The 20,612-nt window shown below is 41.6% G+C and overlaps 1 protein-coding gene across 13 annotated transcripts in view; it reads left to right on the top strand.

Annotated features, from left to right (window-relative positions):
- Positions 1-19,549, top strand: part of Rapgef6 (Rap guanine nucleotide exchange factor 6) — a 173,726-nt gene extending 154,177 nt beyond the window's left edge. For 6 of the 13 annotated variants that reach the window (XM_075992586.1, XM_075992584.1, XM_075992588.1 and 3 more), the window contains 6 exons: positions 86-274; positions 4,743-4,877; positions 10,811-11,042; positions 12,247-12,752; positions 14,730-15,044; positions 16,370-16,542. In XM_075992586.1, the coding sequence (XP_075848701.1) occupies positions 86-274; positions 4,743-4,877; positions 10,811-11,042; positions 12,247-12,752; positions 14,730-15,044; positions 16,370-16,395 (1,403 nt within the window). In that variant the 3' untranslated portion in view covers positions 16,396-16,542. Of the gene's footprint in view, positions 1-85; positions 275-4,742; positions 4,878-7,699; positions 8,197-10,810; positions 11,043-12,246; positions 12,753-14,729; positions 15,045-16,369 lie in introns of those variants that run through there. The other 7 variants (XM_075992594.1, XM_075992592.1, XM_075992593.1 and 4 more) reach the window with 3 other exon arrangements.
- Positions 19,550-20,612: the final 1,063 nt, after the last annotated feature.

The following is a 20,612-nucleotide window of genomic DNA, read 5'->3' as shown; positions in this document are numbered from 1 at the left end:
TGTAATTTTTAAACAACTACTTGTCAATTGTAATAGTCTTCTTTTAAAAATTTGCAGTTATCTGAGCCCTTTTTTCTCCTCATAGTGACAAAGAACTTAACTGAAAAAAGGTCAGCCAAGTCATCTGAAATGTCACCCGTGCCTTTGAGATCAATTGGCCAAACAGCGAAAGTCCACCTGCATCAGCCACACAGAGTGAGCCAGGTGCTTCAGGTGCCTGCAGTTAATCTGCACCCCATCAGAAAGAGAGGACAAGCCAGAGACCATGTGCTGAGTGAGTGCTCAAAGCCCTAAAACTGCTGACAATGTCAGAAGAATATGGTCATTACATCAAAAATGTTTTGTTTTGCTTCAGTGTAATTGATGACAGTGTGGAGGGGTTTTTTTTGTTTGTTTGTTTGTTTGGTTGGTTGGTTGGTTGGTTGGTTGGTTGGTCAATTGGTTGGTTTTGGTTTGTCAAGGCAGAATTTCTCTGTGACAGCCCTGGCTGTACTAAAACTCATTTTGTAGACCAGGCTGATCTTGAACTCAGAGATTCACCTGCATCTCTCTCCCAAGTGCTAGGATTAAAAGCTTATGTCACCACTCCCCAGTGATGACAGTGTGATTTAAATACTAGTGTTGGGATTTCTATATTTCTGAAATCTGTTTATCAACAGAAATCTTATATAACTGTACATCTTGAATATCTACAGTAAATCTTAGATAACATATCAAGCTAAAATTCATTCTATATTCAAAGATGTATTTCAAATACTCCAGATGTAAACTTCCAAAAGCTGTGAAAATCAAATTGCTTTTTATGAAAATACCTATACACTGCTTTTTTCATTAATGTCCCCTTCTGAAGACCTCATTAGGAGAAAAGAACATGGAGAGAACAAAGAGTATGGGGCTGGAGAGATGGTTGGGTGGTTAAGCACTGGCTGCTCTTCCACACCTGGGTTTGATTCCCTGAACCCACATGTCAGCTCACAACCATCTGTGACTCCTCTTTCAGAGGATCCGCATCCTCTCCTGGCCTCCATGGGCACTGCACAAATATGGTATATAGTCAAAACATCCATGCACACAAAACTGTAAAAACAAAAATTTTAATTAAAAATAAATGTAGGAGCTAGAGAGATGGCTCAGTTATAAGGGTGTACTGCTTTCATGAGAACCCACTAGATCCCCAGTACCTACATTAGGTGGCTCACAACTACCTGTAACTTGAGCTCTAAGTGTTCAGATGCCTCTGACCTCCTTGGGCATCTGTACTCTCTTGTGCATACCTGTACCACACACCTAATAAAAACGTTCTTTGTACGTGACAGGGTTAGAGAGATGACACAGTGGTAAGAGCACTTGCTGTTGCAGAAGGACCTGGGTTTCGTTCCCAGCACCCATATAATGGGCTCACAGCAATCCACTACTCCAGTTCCAGGGGATCCAATGCTTCTTCTGACCTCTGTGGTTATCAAGCACACACATAGTGCACATACATATAAGCAAAACATTCATACAAATAAAATAATAAATTAAGAACTTTTTAAAATTTATTATGTATATAGTATTCTGTCTGCATGTATGCTGCCTATCAGAAGAGGGCGCCAGATCTCATTACAGATGGTTGTGAGCCACCATGTGGTTGCTAGGAATTGAACTCAGGACTTCTGGAAAAGCATTCAGTGCTTTTAACCTCTGAGACAACTCTCCAGACCCAAATAAGAAATTTTTTTAAACATAAAATACATTAGTGTAATCTTAAATTCTGTTTCCCCCATTCAGCCATATTGACGTTATTGGAATTACTTTTATTTGTTGTTTTAACAGTATCTCTAGGTCCACTTTTACATGGGAAGCTAGATTAGATTTAATTCCTGGTACTATTAACATGATCCATGTATTATACATATGTCATGCTTAATAGAATTTTTTGGGGGGGTTGTTTCTTGGTTTGATTTAGTTTAGTTTTTCAAGACAGGGTTTCTCTGTGTAACAACAGCCTTGGCTGTCCTGGAACTCGCTCTGTAGACCAGACTTGCTTTGAACTCGCAGAAATCCTCCTGCCTTTGCCTCCTGAGTGCTGGAATTAAAGGTGTGCACCATCACCACCCAGCAAAGTATGTTATTTTAATTTGATTTGGTCTAACATATGGATCTGAGTATGAAATGGCCAGAGTTTCAGTCTAGTGTCATTGAAGATACAGACAGATTACTTGTTTATTATATATGTACTAACATGATGCATGTAAAATAAAAAGCAAGAGAAACCTTTAGCAAAGGCAGGGATAATGAAGGCCTTTAGAAGAAGGCTTTTTAGTAAGTGTTTCCTTGAGTGTTGGTGTCTGTCAAGAGCTATAGTTTGGTGTACTGCAAATTGCATGCATATTAAGAGGCAGTAACAACTGAAGGTCAGGGTTGGGGATTTGGCTTGGTATTAGAATGCTTGACTAGTGTGCATAAAGCCATAGGGGCTTAGCCCAGTTTGCAACAACATTACACAAGTAATTGAAGCTCACATTTAACACTTACTGAGTTTCAGACTTAATCCATCTTTATTATTAATTTTATATATTTACTTAGTCTTCATAATAGCCCTAGGAGATGGTAATTTAGCCTCATTATACACAGAATTTTTGTAAATTTACACAGTGCCAGTACATAGTCAATCTGGTAGTTGATCTTAGGCTAGTTGGCTCTAAAATCCTTGCTTTTTAACCACCAGACTAAACAGCCTCCCAGACATGAGAAGTGAAGTCATAAATATGTCTAGATTATAGAAGTGTGAAGCACAGTTTGTCACAAAGAAACCACTGGAGAGATTTGAAGTCTTGCATGGTGTACACCCTTCTAATCGTAGCACTTGGGAGACTGAGGCCTGCATGAGGAGTGTATGTTCTAGGCTACAAGTTTGAGACTAGCCTGACCTATATAGTGATACTCTGTTACGAGAGTGACAGGACCAGGCAGTGGTGGCACACACCTTTAATCCCAGCACTCAGGAGGCAGAGACAGGCGGATCTCTGTGTGTTCTGTAGAACAGGCAAGCCTGGTCTACAGAACGAGTTCCAGGACAGGCTCCAAGCTACAGAGAAACCTTGTCTCAAAAAAAAAAAGAAAAAGAAAGAAAGAAAAGAAAAGAGAGACAGAGACAGAGAGAGACAAGGAAAGGGAGTAGAAGGAGAAACAAGAAGGGGGGAAGGAAGGTTGAAATATATTTGAACAAAAGAAAGTTGTACGTAGCACAATTAATAAAAACCCAGAGACAGATACTGGGATGTTCAACATGAAAATCAGAAAAGCAAAGCAGCCAAGCCACTAGAGGGCTCTTACCTCTATGAAATCTTCTTACCAGAAAAAGAGCGAAAAAGTTCCTGTCTCATCCCGCTTTATACTCCTCTCTTGCAATGGGATTAAAGGTGTGTGCCACTACTACCTGGCCAATATGGCTGACTAGTGTTTTGCATTCTGATCTTCAGGCAAGCATTATTTGTTAAAATACAAATGAAATATCACTATAGTTGTGGGGAGGAGGAAGTAGAATAAGTTCACAGGCAAGTGAGAAGATTGCTGTTGCTGTACCAGCTCCTCACCACAGTCATCCTTGCTCTATGCTGAGAGTAGTCAGTGACTTCCTAAGGACTCCAAAAAGTAACTAGACTGAACCATTTGGAGTAAGTCATTCTCCATCCCTTCAGCCAGCTCCAAAATCATGACACAGAAACTTATTTAATATAAAAGCATGGCCGAAAACTTAGGCTTGTTTCTAACTACTCTTATAATTTAAATTAACCCATTTCTATTATATGCTGCTGTGTGGCTCATGGCTATTATCTCTCCTCCTCCGTGTCTTGCTTGTTCAATGTCTCTTGACATCTCTGCCACCTCCTAAGCATCCTCTCTGCCCTGAAAATTGTGCCTAGCAGTTGGCCGTTCAGCTTTCTATTAAACTAATCTGAGTAACACAAATTCACAGTGTACGAAAAGATTATTCCACAATAACCATTTCAGAATCTGATCTATGCTCAATAGGCAGCTGGTGGAGAACAGAACTTTACAAGAATGGTTTTGGGAGAATGATACCTGTGTGCCATCCAATTTTCCTGTCCTTTGCTTACTTTTCTTCTGTAGTATGAATTTAGTGATCTTGAAAAGGGCTGACCTGGCAGCCCTACAGTCTCTCATGTGTACCCACAGCAGAGATGCTCCTCAGGTGGTGACGAGGCTGGCACACACTACCTCTGGCGTATCTTGCTCTCTTGAAGGGGCTACGTTAAGGGGGGAGTGCAAAGTTTGAACCTCAATCTTCTCTCTTAAGATTGCAACCATATATCATTGTGGGTGGTTGGGGCACTATACTTGGACGGTGTATTTGATTTCCCTCTGCCACAAAACAAATTTCCTCATTTAATCTTACCTGTACTGACCAACTGAGTTTGAACACCTGTGTGCCATCTCCTAGTCACTAAGTCCCTGAGTGCACTTACATGTCTTGGATGACTCTACCAGCCATTGTCTCAGGGCTTTAATTACTAGTGGTTTAGACAGCTACACAGCTTTTTTTTTTTGGGGGGGGGGTTGTTTGTTTGTTTTTAGTAGACCAGGCTGGCCTCCAACTCACAGAGATTCGCCTGCCTCTGCCTCCCGAGCACTGGGATTAAAGGCGTGTGTCACCACTGCCGGGCTCACACATTTTAATTGTAAAATGATACTTACTTGCTGCTTTATTTCTATGTGTTTTATATATTTAATTTTAGGTACAAGTTTACCTCCAAAGGGTTTAGGACCAACCGAAGAAGTGAGTGGTAAGAAGCACACAGAAGACACTGTTTCTGTGGCATCCTCTCTGCATTCTAGCCCTCCTGCATCTCCTCAGAGTTCCCCTCGCAAAGGTAAGATAGGACTTTTCGTGCTAGCTCTTTTCAGACCAAACAGCATGTCAGCACGCTTGGCTTTTCAGTCTGTAAGCAAATGACAGAACATGAATTAATGTTTCACATTGAATTGTTCAAACATTTTTCAGGTGTCAGTCATCATGTAACTAGAACTCCAGTATTTAGGGTGTGATACTTAGCTTCTTGGGCAGAGGACAAGCATGAGTAGAAATGAGGGCATAAATGACAGTTGTTTTGGTCTTTGCTGGTGCTCAGTGCCATCTTTCCAGTTTCCAATATTTGAACATTTCTATGGAGAATTTGCAAATAAAACTATTCAAGAAATTGTATTTATACTGGGCATGATGGTGCACACCTGAAATCCCAGCACTTGGGAGGAGGAGGCAAGGGGGTCAGGAGGTCATGGCCATCAGCAGCTCCATTCTAGGTTCAAGGCCTGAGACCCCACTCTAAAAAAACTTTCTTTTTGTTTTTGTTCAAGTGCAAAATGTAGGGGGATAAAAGCAATCTTAGTTGGGCACGGTGATGTACCCCTTTAATTCTAGCACTTGGGGCAGCAAAGGCAGGCAGATCTCTTGGCCTGATATGCAATATAAATTCCAGGACAACAGGCCTACACAGAGAAACCCTATCTCAAAAAAGAAAAGAAATAATTATTTAGATTGCCACTTTTGGTTTGCTCTGTTCTTTTTATTTATGGACATTTGAAATAACCTGTGCCTTTCTGTGGTTTTTACATTTACACAAAATCAACGAAGAAAAGTCAGAGACTGTTGTTCTTCACGTACATTTTCATGAGTTAGACTGAGCTTTTCTTGGGTATCCTGGGCTGTGAGATGCCACATGATTTTGAACACATGCGACAGGCTAAAGAGCATGTGATTATTACTCTGGCCCCTCCACCCTCTGAGCCTACGCTAGAGATAAAGGTGCCCTAGTCCTGGACTATTCATGAGTATAAGGGGGGGGGGGTGGGCAATGCCCTTTAAATAACCACAGAAGAGAGCATTACCTGGCCAGAAGGGAGTGAAGTTTGTTAGTCCTGGCTAGAAGGAGGAGCTCCCGCAGCTCACTGTGTTCCCAAGGTCTAAGGTTCTCTCTTCAGAACTATTTTTGCCAGCTGGGGTGTAGTGATGTAATACCTAGTTTGACACCCTGTCCCTTGTTACTTCTTTGTTACCATTTGTGACTTGTTTATAAGGTTCAGAAAGACCCTCTGCCTTACAACCAATGTATATAGTTTAAAAGAAATGGTATTTCTGTATGTTGTCAGTAGTGAATAAATCAAGCATCTCTTCCTTTCCCTGCTGTTGCCTTAGCATAGTTCAGCTCCCTTGCTCCCTGGCCCTTTGTACCCTCAGGTAACTGAGATTCTACTAAGGAATGATTCATGAAATCAAGCAGGATCTAGAAGGAATATATACATAGTAGGTATATTCAGAAAACAGTTTCTGGGCCGGGCGATGGTGGCGCACGCCTTTAATCCCAGCACTCGGGAGACAGAGGCAGAGGCAGGCGGATCTCTGTGAGTTCGAGACCAGCCTGGTCTACAGAGCTAGTTCCAGGACAGGCTCCAAAGCCACAGAGAAACCCTGTCTAGAAAAACCAAAAAAAAAAAAAAAAAAAGAAAAGAAAACAGTTTCTGATTCTGCTGTATCTCATTATGCTTTTATAAGACACACAGATCTGTGCCTCTTTTGTTTTATATGAGCTGATTATCCAGAACACTTTCATCAGATCTCTACAACTCATCTGATCTTTAGTCTCACAAATGGTCCTGCAGGGCCAGAGCAACATACTAAGCTGGCATCCAGCCAGCTGTGGCAGGAGGACTTATATGAGACACATCCTTAAGTTTGTGGCCATTTGGATTTTCATAACGAGAACCTTCCAAAAATAGAAAAACCCAACTCAATCTTGGTACATCTATTTTCATAAACGGGTTCATGCCATTAACCTTTGGCTGAACAAAATTGTTACAATAAAAGTACATTATTCAGCTGTTCTCAGTTCTTGTTAAACTTTGGGATTAGGTTTTTTCTCCTCACTAATAAAGTAAACCTATTTCATATTTACATAAGGAGAATTTAAACAATATCTTAGAAGCCAAGAACCAGGAATATGGCTCAGTTAAAAAAGCACATACTATGCAAATATGGAACCCCAGCACCATGTGAAACCTCAGGATGATAGCGTACTTTGTCCTGGACCTGGGGAAGTAGAGACAGGCAGATTGCTGGGCCAGTCAGTGAGCTGCTCCTCAGGGCAAGCACCACCCAGGTTGTCCTCTGACCTCCACCACCTGCATATGTCACCACACACATTGGAGGGTAAGCCAGACCACCTGAACATTCCTCCTGGAGCCCCATCTGCACCAGAAATGGCACTATATAAAGGTATCCTTGTAGCCTGTGCAAGTCCTTTTTGAGTTTTTTTTTTAATCTGAAAATTCTAAGGCATCATTTCTTAAGATTAACATTTCTTAAATGTTTCTGATCACCTTATATTCTTGTCATATTTCTCTTTATATTTTTTACCAGCATGACTTGCTTTCAGCATTATTTTTTTTTCTTTTTTGGTTAGCTTGTTCTAAGCGAGGTAATACCTTTCCTGTTTTGTCTTGTAGGAACAGGTGTTTATGCTGTATAGTAGCTATATAGCTTCTTCATTTATTAAAAAGAACTGTTACTGTAGTTCAATTAGGTATTGTCAAGATGATAAAGTTTTAAAATAGTGAAATGTTTTGTAAACCAAACTAATTATGACTGATTGAAAAGAATTAATTGATCATGTCAGGGTTTTTGCATCTCTTTCTCCAGTTGGCAGTATCCTATCTGATCACAGCATCCCGCTGCAACTCTCAGGGTCTTCCTCATCCCCTCCCCGTGAGCCCAGCACCAAGATCAGTGGCCAGAGCTGTCCCGGAATAGGTGGGGTTTACTTGCAAAAGAAAATCCTTCAGATTACTGGGAGCACAGCAAAAAGAACAGACAGGACGAAGAAGGCCACTGAGGAGAATAGAGACAGGACAAGTTGTGAGAACACAACCAGGAAAAGAATGACATCCCCGTTTAGAAGATTTAGGGAGAGAACTCTTTCAAGGGAGAGACTAGTCAACAGCCAAAAAGAGGACACAGATCACAATCAAGCTACAGACAGCTGTGAGAAAGTGAAGGGTGTTGGAAGCAACCTCACAGATGAGAAAGGGAATGCCATCTGCGACTCAAGTAGCCGAGGCCACAGTACCGCTCTCAGCTGCTTCTGTACACGGTTCAAGCCTAAGCGGAGAAAGACTCTCTGAAAAGTTCCTTATTTAATATTAGTGTTAAGTTTATTTTAAGTTATTAATGTAAATATGGCTTGAATTCAGCCATCTGTCAGGTTGGGCAGATGATGTAGTAAATACAATTAAGCATTTTATGCTGAGTGCTCTAGAACCTTTAGCAGGAAGAATTACTGATTTATTGTGCCTCGCTTGTACGTATGTTGCTCTGACTGCTATGTTGAATTAGTAAACTTGTCTACTTGTTTTCTGTAGTTTCTGTATTTTCTTCTGATAGTAGCTGAGACTGAGTGAGATTATCAGAGAAAATTTAAGAACCAATGTTCAGTTTCATGTAAACCCCCATCACAAGCCTTTTCCACCCTCTGCCTCGGCACCTGTTTGCCATCTTACTTCCTCAGCTGTGGGGGGGGAAACTGTGAGCCAAAAAAGCACGTCTATTCCTGTGTCTTATGTCATCACTTTAAAATGCCTCTGGGAGGGACGTTAGCCCAACAGGTTCAGAATCGTCTGGAAACTTTAAGTGAAATTACCATGTCCCACCCCAGATCTCATTGCTTTGAATTCTTCGAGTGCCAGGTGTATATGTGATTCAAAAAATGTTCCAGACAATCCTTAGTATAAATTACACTTGAGATTCTGATGTAACAAAGGATAAAATAATGTAACATTAAGATAAAATTTATTTGAAATAGTAAATCTGTATAATGCAAGAGACAGTGATTCTCTTTAGAAGTAGAAGGCTGGCTTGTCTGAATGCTTGTTTGCCATTTCCATTGTCCTGGTCATCTTAAAAATGGAAGAGTCATTTCATGGACACTGGTGAGTGCAAGGCTGTGTGGTAGAAGTCAGAAACACTGGCTTGTCTTGTCTTACTGTTCTTGGCCCCATAAGCCCAAATGTGTAAACCATACATTTCTGGATCTTGATTTTTTTTCTTTGAAATGATTAATGGCACCTCTTGAAAATGTTACTTCACAGTCATTTTTTAATCTTCAGTTGAATTCAGTTAAACATGACAAAATTCTTAAGGTATAAGGAGGCCCTGGCACTAAGCTTACTGTCTTCTTTTTTATTACTTAGAATCAGTAACATACAAGAGCCTCCATTTCTTCCTTAGCAATGAATATTTCTGGGAATTAGTTCAAAAGTCATGTGATCTATCAGACCTCACTCTGCCCTGAGAACAGAAAGTATTGTTGTTTCTTAAAGACTGGCCCCTTGGCCGGCCGTGGTAGCACACACCTTTAATCCCAGCTCTTGGGAGGCAGAGGCAGGCGGATCTCTGAGTTCGAAGCCAGCCTGGTCTACAAGAGCAGGACAGGCACCAAAGCTGCAGAGAAACCCTGTCTCAAAAGAGAACACATGGTACCTTTAACCATCATACTGTAGATGTGATTTTGGATCCTTCACCTCGTTTCATCCCTCCAAAATAAACAAAGCCTCTGTAGCAATGCACTATGCAGTAAGATGTAGAAGATTGGAAAGTAGATGCTATTTTCATCGTTGTACTTTCTAATCTGTTCGGCTACTTAATTCTCAACAAAGTTAATCATGTTCAAATCTAAAACAGTTGTTTAAAAATACTGAAACAGGGGCTGGAGAGATGGCTCAGTGGTTAAGAGCATTGCCTGCTCTTCCAAAGGTCCTGAGTTCAATTCCCAGCAACCACATGGTGGCTCACAACCATCTGGAATGAGGTCTGGTGCCCTCTTCTGGCCTGCAGACATACAGACAGAATATTGTATACATAATAAATAAATAAATATTTTTTAAAAAAAATACTGAAACAGGGCTAGGAAGATCTTTCAATGTGAGGTTCTGAGTCCATATTCTCTGCATCCAGGTGAAAAATCCATTGTGCGTTATATTACCCTAGCACAAGGCAGGAAGATAAGAGACTCTCTGGCCAGCTAGCCTTGCCAGCTAATGGAGCTGCAGATTCAGTGTGAGACTGTGTGACACCTTGACCTCTGACCTAAACGCATGAACATACATGCCCGCATGAACATATACCACATCTGTGTATACACATGCACAAACACAGGACTGGAGTTCTCATTTGAGCAGCCCATACAAGGTCCTGAGTTGTATTCTTACTTAGAATTGCAAAAAAATAATCGATTGTAAATACTGAAATAGTGATCCTCAACTTGGGAAAAGACTTGGGTAGAATAAGTAGAATATCTAAGATAAGAGTATGCACTTTGAAGATTTCCAGGAACAATTCTTTGAGCCTGTCTCCATTCCTATCCCTTCCACAGCATGGGCCATGAAATATTTTATATCAATCGAAGAAGGGGGCACAGAGTTAAAAAGAGAAAAGCTATACTGTATGTACTTGCTAATGTTTATAATATGTTCATTGCTCTTGTTTTGTTGAATATTTGAAAGTGTGTGAGTCTGGACAGTAATACCAGCTTTTGGCTCTTTTTCTTCAGTGTGGAGTTCTGTGGGTGTGGTGTGGATGGTAGGTGAATGGCTGTATAGGAAAGGTATGGAGAAAATTGCCGTTCTCATATCTTCAAGCATGAAAAACTGAGATTTCCTACTATGTGTTTTGTCCCCTATTTTTTCTTGGTGTTCCCTTGTCTGCCCCTTCCTGTTCTCCTATTTTTGGTTTAATCAGTGTTCTTTTCTCCTTTAGGTTACACACTCATACCATCAGCCAAGTCTGACAACTTGTCTGACTCCAGCCACAGTGAAATCTCCTCTCGGTCCAGCATTGTGAGCAATTGTTCCGTGGACTCCATGTCTACAGCTCTGCAGGATGAACGGTCTTCCGCCCACACCCTGGCAGTTCCTGAGCCCATGGCGGGGACATTGGAAAAGACAGATCACCCTTCAGGAATCAGAGACCACAGTCAGCTTGGTCACGGGTAAACATCCCTGTCTGTGTTCCTATCGAATCAATAACACTCACAACCTGACCTTACACCCTCTTCAAGTAGGTCCATTATAAGACATTCCTAGTAAGAGTATGAAGCTACACGTATGCCCGTTGTACATACTGAGTTTGGAAATACATACTATTTGAAAGATATATGGGTAAACTTTTTTTGTGTTCCTAAACTCCCTTTGTTCAAGTTAGTTTCTGCCATGTATCCTGTCGATTGCTAAGAATGCCTTGTGTGCCTGCTGTTGTTACTAGAGACATGGCTCCTGACTGTTAGCGATTACTCAGAAAGATTGTATTATACAACACACATCCTGTCTAGCATGTATATCTAGCACATTACAAGAGCTTGGAGAGTTGGGCCAGGCCTTGATCTTTATTCTCATGTCTAGTCTTTTGACATTGAGACTATGTTGTCTTTCAGACAGTTGAAATTCAAAAACAGCACAATTGAGTTACCACACACACACACAAAACATAAAAAGATAACTCACAATGTCTTAAATATGTTTACAGATTTTGTATTGTGCTGTGTGTGTAACTATATGTGCCCACATGCAGGCTGCAGATTGGGCATACATACTATTTAAAATACAGAAATCCTCTCTGTCACTAACTGTTTAGAAATAGACTGTTGGGTACCTGTGGCCCATGTTTGGGAACCTTGTATAAATATGGACATCTGTGTAATTGGCACTTTTGTCACATCATTCTCAGTTAACCTCAGATAGTAGTGAAAAAATAAAACATGGTTCCTCAATTTAGAAATGCTGAGTTCTCATCTGGGCGGTGGTGGCGCATGCCTTTAATCCCAGCACTTAGGGAGGCAGAGACAAGCAGATCTCTGTGTGTTTGAGGCGAGCCAGAGATACACAGAGAAACCCTATCTCGAAAAACCAAAAAAAAGGAAAGGAAAGGAAGGGAAGGGAAAGGGAAAGGGAAGGAGGAAAAGAAATGCTAATTCTGCACATTGGGGGAGCAGTGTATTGACAAAGGTGCATTTATTTCCATTCATTTCACTTTTCATCTTGTGTTTTTATTTAAAGTCAGTGAATGTTTTGTGGAGAAAACACTGCCTCACTAAGCATTCGGGTATATCCTGGTCTCTTTTAGGAGGGACACATGTGCTGGGAAGTCTCCATTATGCCACTAAATTACCATTACTCATCTGTGCGTCTCTGTTTTAGGTGGATGCTGTCAAAGCCGTCTCTTATCAAGGGTGTAGCTGTCCCATCTTCTCTGAGCAGTGAAGAGATGTCTCATGAGCACATCCTGCTGGAAGCAGCTGACAGTGGGCGGGGCAGTTGGACTTCCTGCTCCAGCAGCTCCCATGACAACTTCCAAAGCCTTCCAAACCCCAAAAGCTGGGACTTTCTGAACACTTACAGGCACACACATTTAGATGACCCTATTGCTGAGGTTGAGCCCACTGACTGTGAGCCCTGTGCCTGTTCTATAGGAGGCTGCTCAAGAACTTGTGGCCAGTGCAAAGGCAGCCTAGAGACCAGTCAGCTGAGGCAGAGTTGGGCCTCTTCCAGCTCCCTCTCGGACACATATGAACCAAACTATGGGACAGTTAAGCGGAGGGTTTTGGAAAGTGCACCAGCAGAGGCCCCTGGTGGCTTGGAGCCCAGGGACACCACTGACCCAGTTTATAAAACTGTCACTTCCAGCACAGACAGAGGGTTGATTGGTAAGTACAAGTTTGTTTGTATCACTGGTGTTGAGGGGTTATGTATCCCCTCCCCCTAAAAGAGGACATTGGGCTACCTTAAAGATATTTTATTATTTCTCCCACTCTGCACTTTTTTCTTCCTTCCACAATTTATCGCCCCAAAATTTATGGCTTGTCGGGAACTTTGTTTTCCTCTGTCATACATGTCCTTGTATTTATATATAAAATGAGAAGGGAAATGACCACAAGTAGCAGAAAAGACACATAGTTCTCAAATATGTGTAAAACACAGATGCACAAAAGTTTCTGAGTGATACTCAAGCCATGAAAGTGAAGAGAGCATGAGAAGCAGGAGGGACGTTATTAGGACTGTCAGGTGTGGTGGTGTGACTTGACTCCACAGTAGAGACAAAAGGATTGATTGATTGTTCTGGTGACCTCGCAAGTTGTTGGTACCACAGTTGCTGTGTATCCATGATGGAAACAGTGAATCCTCTTTTACATGTTCCATGATAAAGGAGGTCTTAGCAGATCAAGGCCCAGTGCTCACTTTCAGGCACCGCAAAGCAGAGACAGACCCCAAGCATTTCAGCGTATCTAGCCTGGTGTGTATCACCAGCTGGTAACTGATTTGTGGATTGCTGTCTAGTAAGCTTTTGTAGTATATTTAGCCATCAAGTTGTTTATTCCCTAAATTACTTGAATACTTATACATAATATCTCTGTTCTCTGTTCATGTGAAATACCATCAAGTCAATGTCATTATGAAATAATTATTTAAGAAGGAAAAAAAAAGGAAAGGGCAGTTGCTGACCTTGGATTTCTTGGATTTGTTTAGTGCGTTTCTACATAGTGGTCATTTCCCTTCTCATTTTGTCAGGATTCTAGGAATATACATGTCTATGTCCCTCCGAGTATTAATTTTAAACTCTTTCACTTCTTGGTGACTTTGGGCAAATCCTCCTTCAATTTTCTCTCCTTGACAATCTTCCCACTGCCGTGCTTAGTCCTGCCTGCTTGTCCTCTCACGAAAACAGGCTATTCTGATCCTGACATTACATGCGAGTTTTACTGTAGAAGAGTAGAAATCCACATGGACAAGCCTCTTGTTGATGTGAAAATTATCTAATACTCCTTAAATCCATTCTGCTTGTGTGTGGGCAGTGTCTTCTTAAATGTCATCTGTATCATCAACATATAATCAAGCTCCCTCCCTTCCTTTTCTGATGCTTTTTGAAGCTTCACAGTAGTCCCAGGGGATTATTACACACATAGCAAAAAAGAAAAAGAAAAGAAAATTAAAGGTACTGTTAATGTCACATTTCCTAAACTTCAGGGTTTTTTTTTTTTTTACCCTTTAGTCAGAAAAATAAAAAGGAGTTAAAAGTAAAACCCCAGCCAGGCGTAGTAGTACACACCTTTAATCCCAACACCAGGAGGCAGAGGCAGGTGATCTCTGTGAGTTCCAGGCCAGCCAGGGCTATGTAGAGACCCTATTTCAAAACAGAAATAAGATTGCCACAGGGAATTCGTTCATCTGCACTGGGAAAGTTCGGTGGTTTGCATACATAGACTGAGAATGTGTCTGCTCCAAGTGCCAGTGCTGTGGTGCAGAGTCGATCATTTTCAGCCAGCAGAAATCTCTCTCTGACTGGTCATCTTTGTGCCGACATCACACCTGAGGGCATGGTCTAGCTGCTGGGCGTGAGAGCTGTCTCTATCTTGGGAGGAGTGTGCTGTTGCTGCTTCATGAAGCTGTTTATGGAATTTTCCTAAAATATCTGATAGGTATTGGTTTTGTTTTGGTTTGTACCATAGGTTTAAATATTGGTGTTTTTAAGAACATTTTCACTTTGCTATCATTGTGTCTAAATGTATTTATTTTGTGTTTTTAAGTTATATTTTTGCCATTGTAATGTTCAATGTGGAGTTCTTTTTCCTTTGTTTCTTATGTTTTTCCATTAACATTTTCACTGCTTATTTTTTTCACACCAGTGTACTGTGTCACCTCACCCAAGAAAGGTGATAGGTATAGGGAGCCACCTCCCACTCCTCCAGGATATCTGGGAATTTCTTTAGCGGACGTAAAGGAAGGACCCCACCCTCATCTAAAACCTCCAGACTATAGTGTGGCAGTGCAGAGGTCAAAGATGATGTTTAACAGCCTGTCTAGATTGCCGCCAGCTCCTCCCAGTAGCCACACCTTGGCCTGGGTTCCCTCGAAGACCGGATCCCAGCCTCACAGGCATAGCTTGCAGCCGTCCCATCCCAAACTAGCAGATGTGGCTGATGCAGATAGCGAAGCAGATGGTACGTTGACAAACTGTCTAAATGGCTTCTTAAGTGGATTATGGAGCACAGAAAGATCTTTCCTCTGATATATGTGATAATTTGTAATGTTTGTAGCTCTCTTTAAATTTGTTTTTAAAAAAATAAGATCTGGGCATATAGCTCGGTGGTAGAGCTCTTGACTGGCCAGGTACAGGCCCTGGGTTCAAACACTTGCTCTACAAACAAAATAAAGAAGTATTTAGTATTTGTTTGGGCAAGCCTGGCAGCCTAAGTTCTGTCCCCCAAACCACACAAAGGAGAAAGCTAACACAAAAGTTATCTGCTGGCCTCCGTGAACACTATAGTGCACGCACACACACAAATTATAAGGAACATTTAAATAGTCACTAAATTTTGTAAACACAATCAGACTGTATCTCTACGCATTGCTGTGTTGCTAGCTCACGAGGAGTATCGCTGCCTTTGATAATGAAACAGCAGCTCCAGTAGGAGACATCTGAGAGCAGGTACTTGATAACAACTACAAATGGCAGTTCTATAAAAGACAGTATTGACTCAGCTCCTCTGGCTAGAAAAACTCTTGATGAACTTTGTAGCTGTTGCCAAAGGTTGAAAGTTTTTTTCTTCATTGGAAGTAATTGTTTTAGCCTTCTTAACAACTATAATAGTGACGTGATATATTGAAACCATTTATGGTCTGGGGCGATGGCTCAGTAGATGAAGTGCTTGCCATGCAATCATGAAGACCAGAATTGAGAGACCCCAGAAATCTGTGTGAAATCTGGAAGTATAGTGGCTGTCTGTAATCCCACTGGAGAGTAGTCAGATTAGCAAACTCTAGGTTTACTGAGAAATCCTGACTTGAGAATGATCCATCCAATAAGACATCATATGTCAACCTCTAGTCTCCATGCACATACACACATACCCATACATACATATATGTACCCCTCTACATACACACATTAAAGAAAAGAAAACTATGGAGGCCAGCAAGATGGTTCAGCAGTGCCTTTGCACTTCCTGCCAAACCTGATCACCTGAATCCACACAATGAAAGAAAAGTGACCATCTGACCTTCACATATACAGTGGCATTTGTATACACACACACACAGGGAGGGGGGTTGTAAAAGAATATTAGTTTTGAAATTCTAGCTTCCTGTCAGTCCTCAGTATGATTAGAAACCATGGTGTTACAAAGAAGCCTGGTTCTTAATAAAATGTCTGCCAAGATTTGTTGAGCTAGGGAGAGTTTCTCGTATAGCAGATAATCTGTTGGTTATTACTTGGTCTGCATTAGCAGATAGATATGCCAGCTAATTGTATTTTCATCATTTTCAGAAAATGAGCAGGTGTCCGCAGTCTAGTCTTTGGATGCCCTTTGGAGACCACTGGAAGTCAGGAGCATGGACAAGAGCTCGTGGTTCTGCAGGCCAAGGCCAACAGCTCACTGCTGTCACCAACCATGAAGTTTCCTCGCTGGGCTGAGGATGAGCTCTTCCTGAGTCGTGCTTCCGTTTCTTCTGGCCCTGCAGGTGCAGTTTTTTTAAACTGGATGTTGCACCTGATCCCAGCCTTCACTTTGCACATCACTCCTGCCTTGGGACCACATTCAGGCTCAGAGTTGCCCCCCTGTATATCACTATAGGTTTCTCTTTTTGTAAATCATTTTAAAGATAGTGGTATTATTATTTCCAAGCCATAGCTTGGGCTAAAGGACACATTCAAAATGTCTGCCAATACCAAGGATAGTCTTGTGTATTTGAAAAGTAACTTATTATTTAAAGTATTGTGGTTTTGTTTGTATTCAAGAGCTCTTGTTAGCTGTTGTTTGTCTGAGGCTATACAGCTGTCTAAGGTCTGAGCAACAGACATCATCCTGACATAGGTATAGAGATGTGGCACTATTGTAGCAGACACTCAGGTGGGAACTAGACACCTGTACAGGTGAAGTATGAGCAGCCTGCCTATCATGGCATGGGCTTTAACAGCCGTAGGGGTCTTAGCAATCCTTTGGGAAGGGGAACAGAGGTCGAATAGGGAGAGAGAACCCTAATTTCCAAAGAAGGAATAGTGAACATTGAATCTGTTTCTGAAGTGGACATCATGCTGCATCCAGCTGTGAGGATTCTACAGATCCAATGGGAATGGCTTCTAGAGGGTTTTGTTTCTATTGGAACCCACCCTAAGCTAACATTTCACAACTCAAGTGTGGAATTCCTAGTTTAAACAAATTAGTGTAGGAGCTAGAGAGATGGCTCAGTGGTTAAGATGCTCTTGCAGAGGGCCCTGGTTTATTTAATTCCTAGCCCTCATATGGTAGCTCACAACTGCCTGTAACTCCAGACGTGGAATCCAACACCTCCTGGTTTCCAGAAGCACTGAGTACATGTGGTACATAGGCATACATGCAGAACACGCCTACACACAAAATAATAATAATAATTTTTTAGGTATGGATGTAATGATGAAGGTCATCTTGACTTATTTGGTGGCTTGCACTACACAGCCACATGTGCAGTCATTGAACTTGAACTTAGAGCCCTCCACAGAGCTCGGTAACCGGGATAGACTTATATAAGAGAAAGGCACGAGGATATAATGGAGGGGACTTCTACCCTGGAGAGGACATCCTTTGTGACCTCCTGGATATGGCACTCTTTATTCAAAGTCAGTGACTGCTTATGAAATAAAGTAGACTTTTCACATTTTTACAAATTAATCGTAACATTTTGTAGTTAATGTATTTAAATGTTAAATAACATATTTAAAATTTTTAATTTGCTTTGTAATATAAAGGCAAATAAGGTTTCATAAACTTCTGTAATTACCAAAAAAAGCCAAAGCCATTCGAAGTGCACTAAGCATGGCAGCATTGCTGCAGAGCAGTCACGTGACCAACGCCTTCTCAAGACTGTGCTTTTCTGCTGCTCTCTCTTCCTGTTTCCTGCCAATCACTTGAGAATCAGAACAGTTTCAAATGTAAATGTTTTGTCCTCCCACAGAATGCCTGTCTCTTTAGGAAAAGTAGGGACTGATGAATTCCCCTGGGGAGACCTTAACCCAGAAGCCTTAGACGTGAGCCCAGGTGCACTTCAGTACAGTGAGGCAGAACCTTGCTGGCCCTTCAAAGTTGAAAGCAGCCTGCGCGGCCACTGAAGCTTAACAGCCATGCTTAACTGATCTGACCTATGAACTGTGCTGTCTCTGAGTGTGAAGTTTTTTATTCACCTGTTTGCATAATATTGTTTTCGTGTCCAAAACAAAGTAAGTATTTTTGCTATGTCCACCTTTTTAATCCAAGTTTGGGTACTCATTGCCACCATTTTCTATCCATTACTCTAGAGAAATGTGCTCTTTGCACAGCTTCTGTTTGTCTAGCAGGTCTTCAGACGGAGCCTGACCTGCCTTGGTCCTCAGTGGTGTAAATATCTTGCACAGAGCATTGAGGCTTGTGGCTTTGAACTTGCACTGTGTAGCTGCCTTGGTTATATCGAGCTTTATCTGTGAGTGTTCAGACCAGCTGATCATATTGATCAGAATGAAAACCAAATGATTTGTGATATGATGTATATGAGTCCCCGAAAAAAATCATGTCTGCCTTTTTTTTTACTTTGTCATGTGACTAGAACAAGGGAAGCCTTAAGCCCATGCTTGCTCCAGTTCCAAATCCCCATCTGTCCTTGTCCTAAGTGTAACATGACTAAAGAGATTAGTGCCCAGCATCTGCCAAGACTGTCAGAGCAGGAGACCCTTCGTGCAGAATCTGCCAAACAGTGAGAGATTGGTTACTGAGTCCCAGTGCTCGTTACAGCAAGGTTACTTGCGATCCCCAGACTTCATTTCCTGTAACTGGTGTCTTTCAACATGATCTTTGAAGAGAAAAATCCTTTAGAGAATATTCACAAGGGTGACATGTTCATCTCTGTGATCTCTACCAAACTGGAAAAGCAGCAGTAACTACACTAGTTTCTTTATAATTACAAAAAGGGGGGAGGAAAAAGGATTCCTTAAGTTTAAAACAGTGATTACTTGGATTGAAAGGTTCTAGAAGACATTAATTGTATCCTTTCAGAATTCCATTACATGCTATAAAGGGGAGGAGGGATCAGCCTTGAGTTGGGTACATTTTCAAGTTGAAACTTAAACCCTACTTCATCTTTAGCTTTTGTGCTATTTAAAAGGCCTCTTTATTTTTAATGTACAGAATGCAGTTGACCTGGTAGATGTTTTAACATTGAAATGTGAGTTTAGCAAAAAGCAAAATTGCACAGTTGCTATGATCAAGTGACAATTATCTGCACAATTCGATGATTGTAAGGCATCCTTTAACAAGCAATGTTGTCTCCTAGTTTTTGATGCCTCTTAAACTTATGTCTTTTAGAAAGACAGTGCCTCTGTATGCTTTTGTATTTTTACTGAGTGTAAATACTTGTTATATTTTTGGTTAAGAGAATGTAAGGGTATCATTTATTACCACGTCTCCTAACGCATTGGAACCAATAAAGAACCTGCATTAACTGTGTGCACTTCATTCCAAGTTTATATAGAGCCCATGGAAAAGTTAACCAGGTTGCTTCAGAGGAGTGTTCGGGCTGCAAGGTGGCTTATTAGAGGACTGCTTGCCTCTCTAACATGCACAAAGCCCTGGGTTCAATTTCTAGAACCACATAAAAGTGGATACTATAACATACAGCTGTAGCCCCAGCACTACAGAGGTGGAAGCAAAGAGGACCAAAATTTCAAGGTTACCTTCTGCTAAATGGAGAGTTTGAAGCCGTCCTATAGGCCACTGTAACCAGAAACAAGAATGCCAACTGGGGACCCATGGTGCCTCTAAGTCACCAGAGCAGTTGGAGTTCTGTTACTACAACCATATATAATCTGTAAAACAGCTCTAATATACCTTTAGAAGATATTTTTGGAGCCGGGCGGTGGTGGCGCACACTTTTAACTCCAGCTCCCAGGAGGCAAAGGTAGGCGGATCTCTCTTGAGTTCAAAGTCAGCCTGGTCCACAAGAGCTAGTTCCAGGACAGGCTCCAAAGCTACAGAGAAACCCTGCCTCGGGGGGGAAAAATGGTTACAAAATGGAACAGTGACTTAAACCCCATTGAACTTGCTTCCTAACAAAAATGTCCATGAGCAAACTTTAAGGCTGATGCAGGCACTGTTAGGCCCTCAAGCACTGTCAGCCTCTGTCTTTACACCAGGACATCAACTCAGGGCAGTGTGGAAGCTCTGCTCACATCGAGGTCATCAGTGCTACACTAAGAACTTGTGAGGAAGCCTGTGTGCTGTGGCAGAGCAGTGGACCCCATACAGTCCTGTGAATAAAAGAAGCATGGACGTCTTGCAGTGTGAGGACCCTTGGCAGCCAGTGAGCCTGCACAGCCTGTCTACCCAGCCTCGGGTGGTACCCAGGTGACCGTTTCTTTACTGGAATCAGGTCCTTCTAGATCTTGGCAGAGAAGGCATTCTGCCACCGTGGTGCTTTGTAAGTTCTCCCCAGACCCTTCTATACCTGTGTGTTGTTTTCTTTGGGAAACAAATCTTTGGGCTGCCGGAACTTTGAATCAACAGATG

Source organism: Microtus pennsylvanicus, chromosome 11 (genome assembly GCF_037038515.1).
Source record: "Microtus pennsylvanicus isolate mMicPen1 chromosome 11, mMicPen1.hap1, whole genome shotgun sequence".
Classification (NCBI taxonomy): domain Eukaryota; kingdom Metazoa; phylum Chordata; class Mammalia; order Rodentia; family Cricetidae; genus Microtus; species Microtus pennsylvanicus.
The sequence above is the reverse complement of the archived record's forward strand: the minus strand, read 5'-3'. Positions and strand labels throughout refer to the sequence as shown.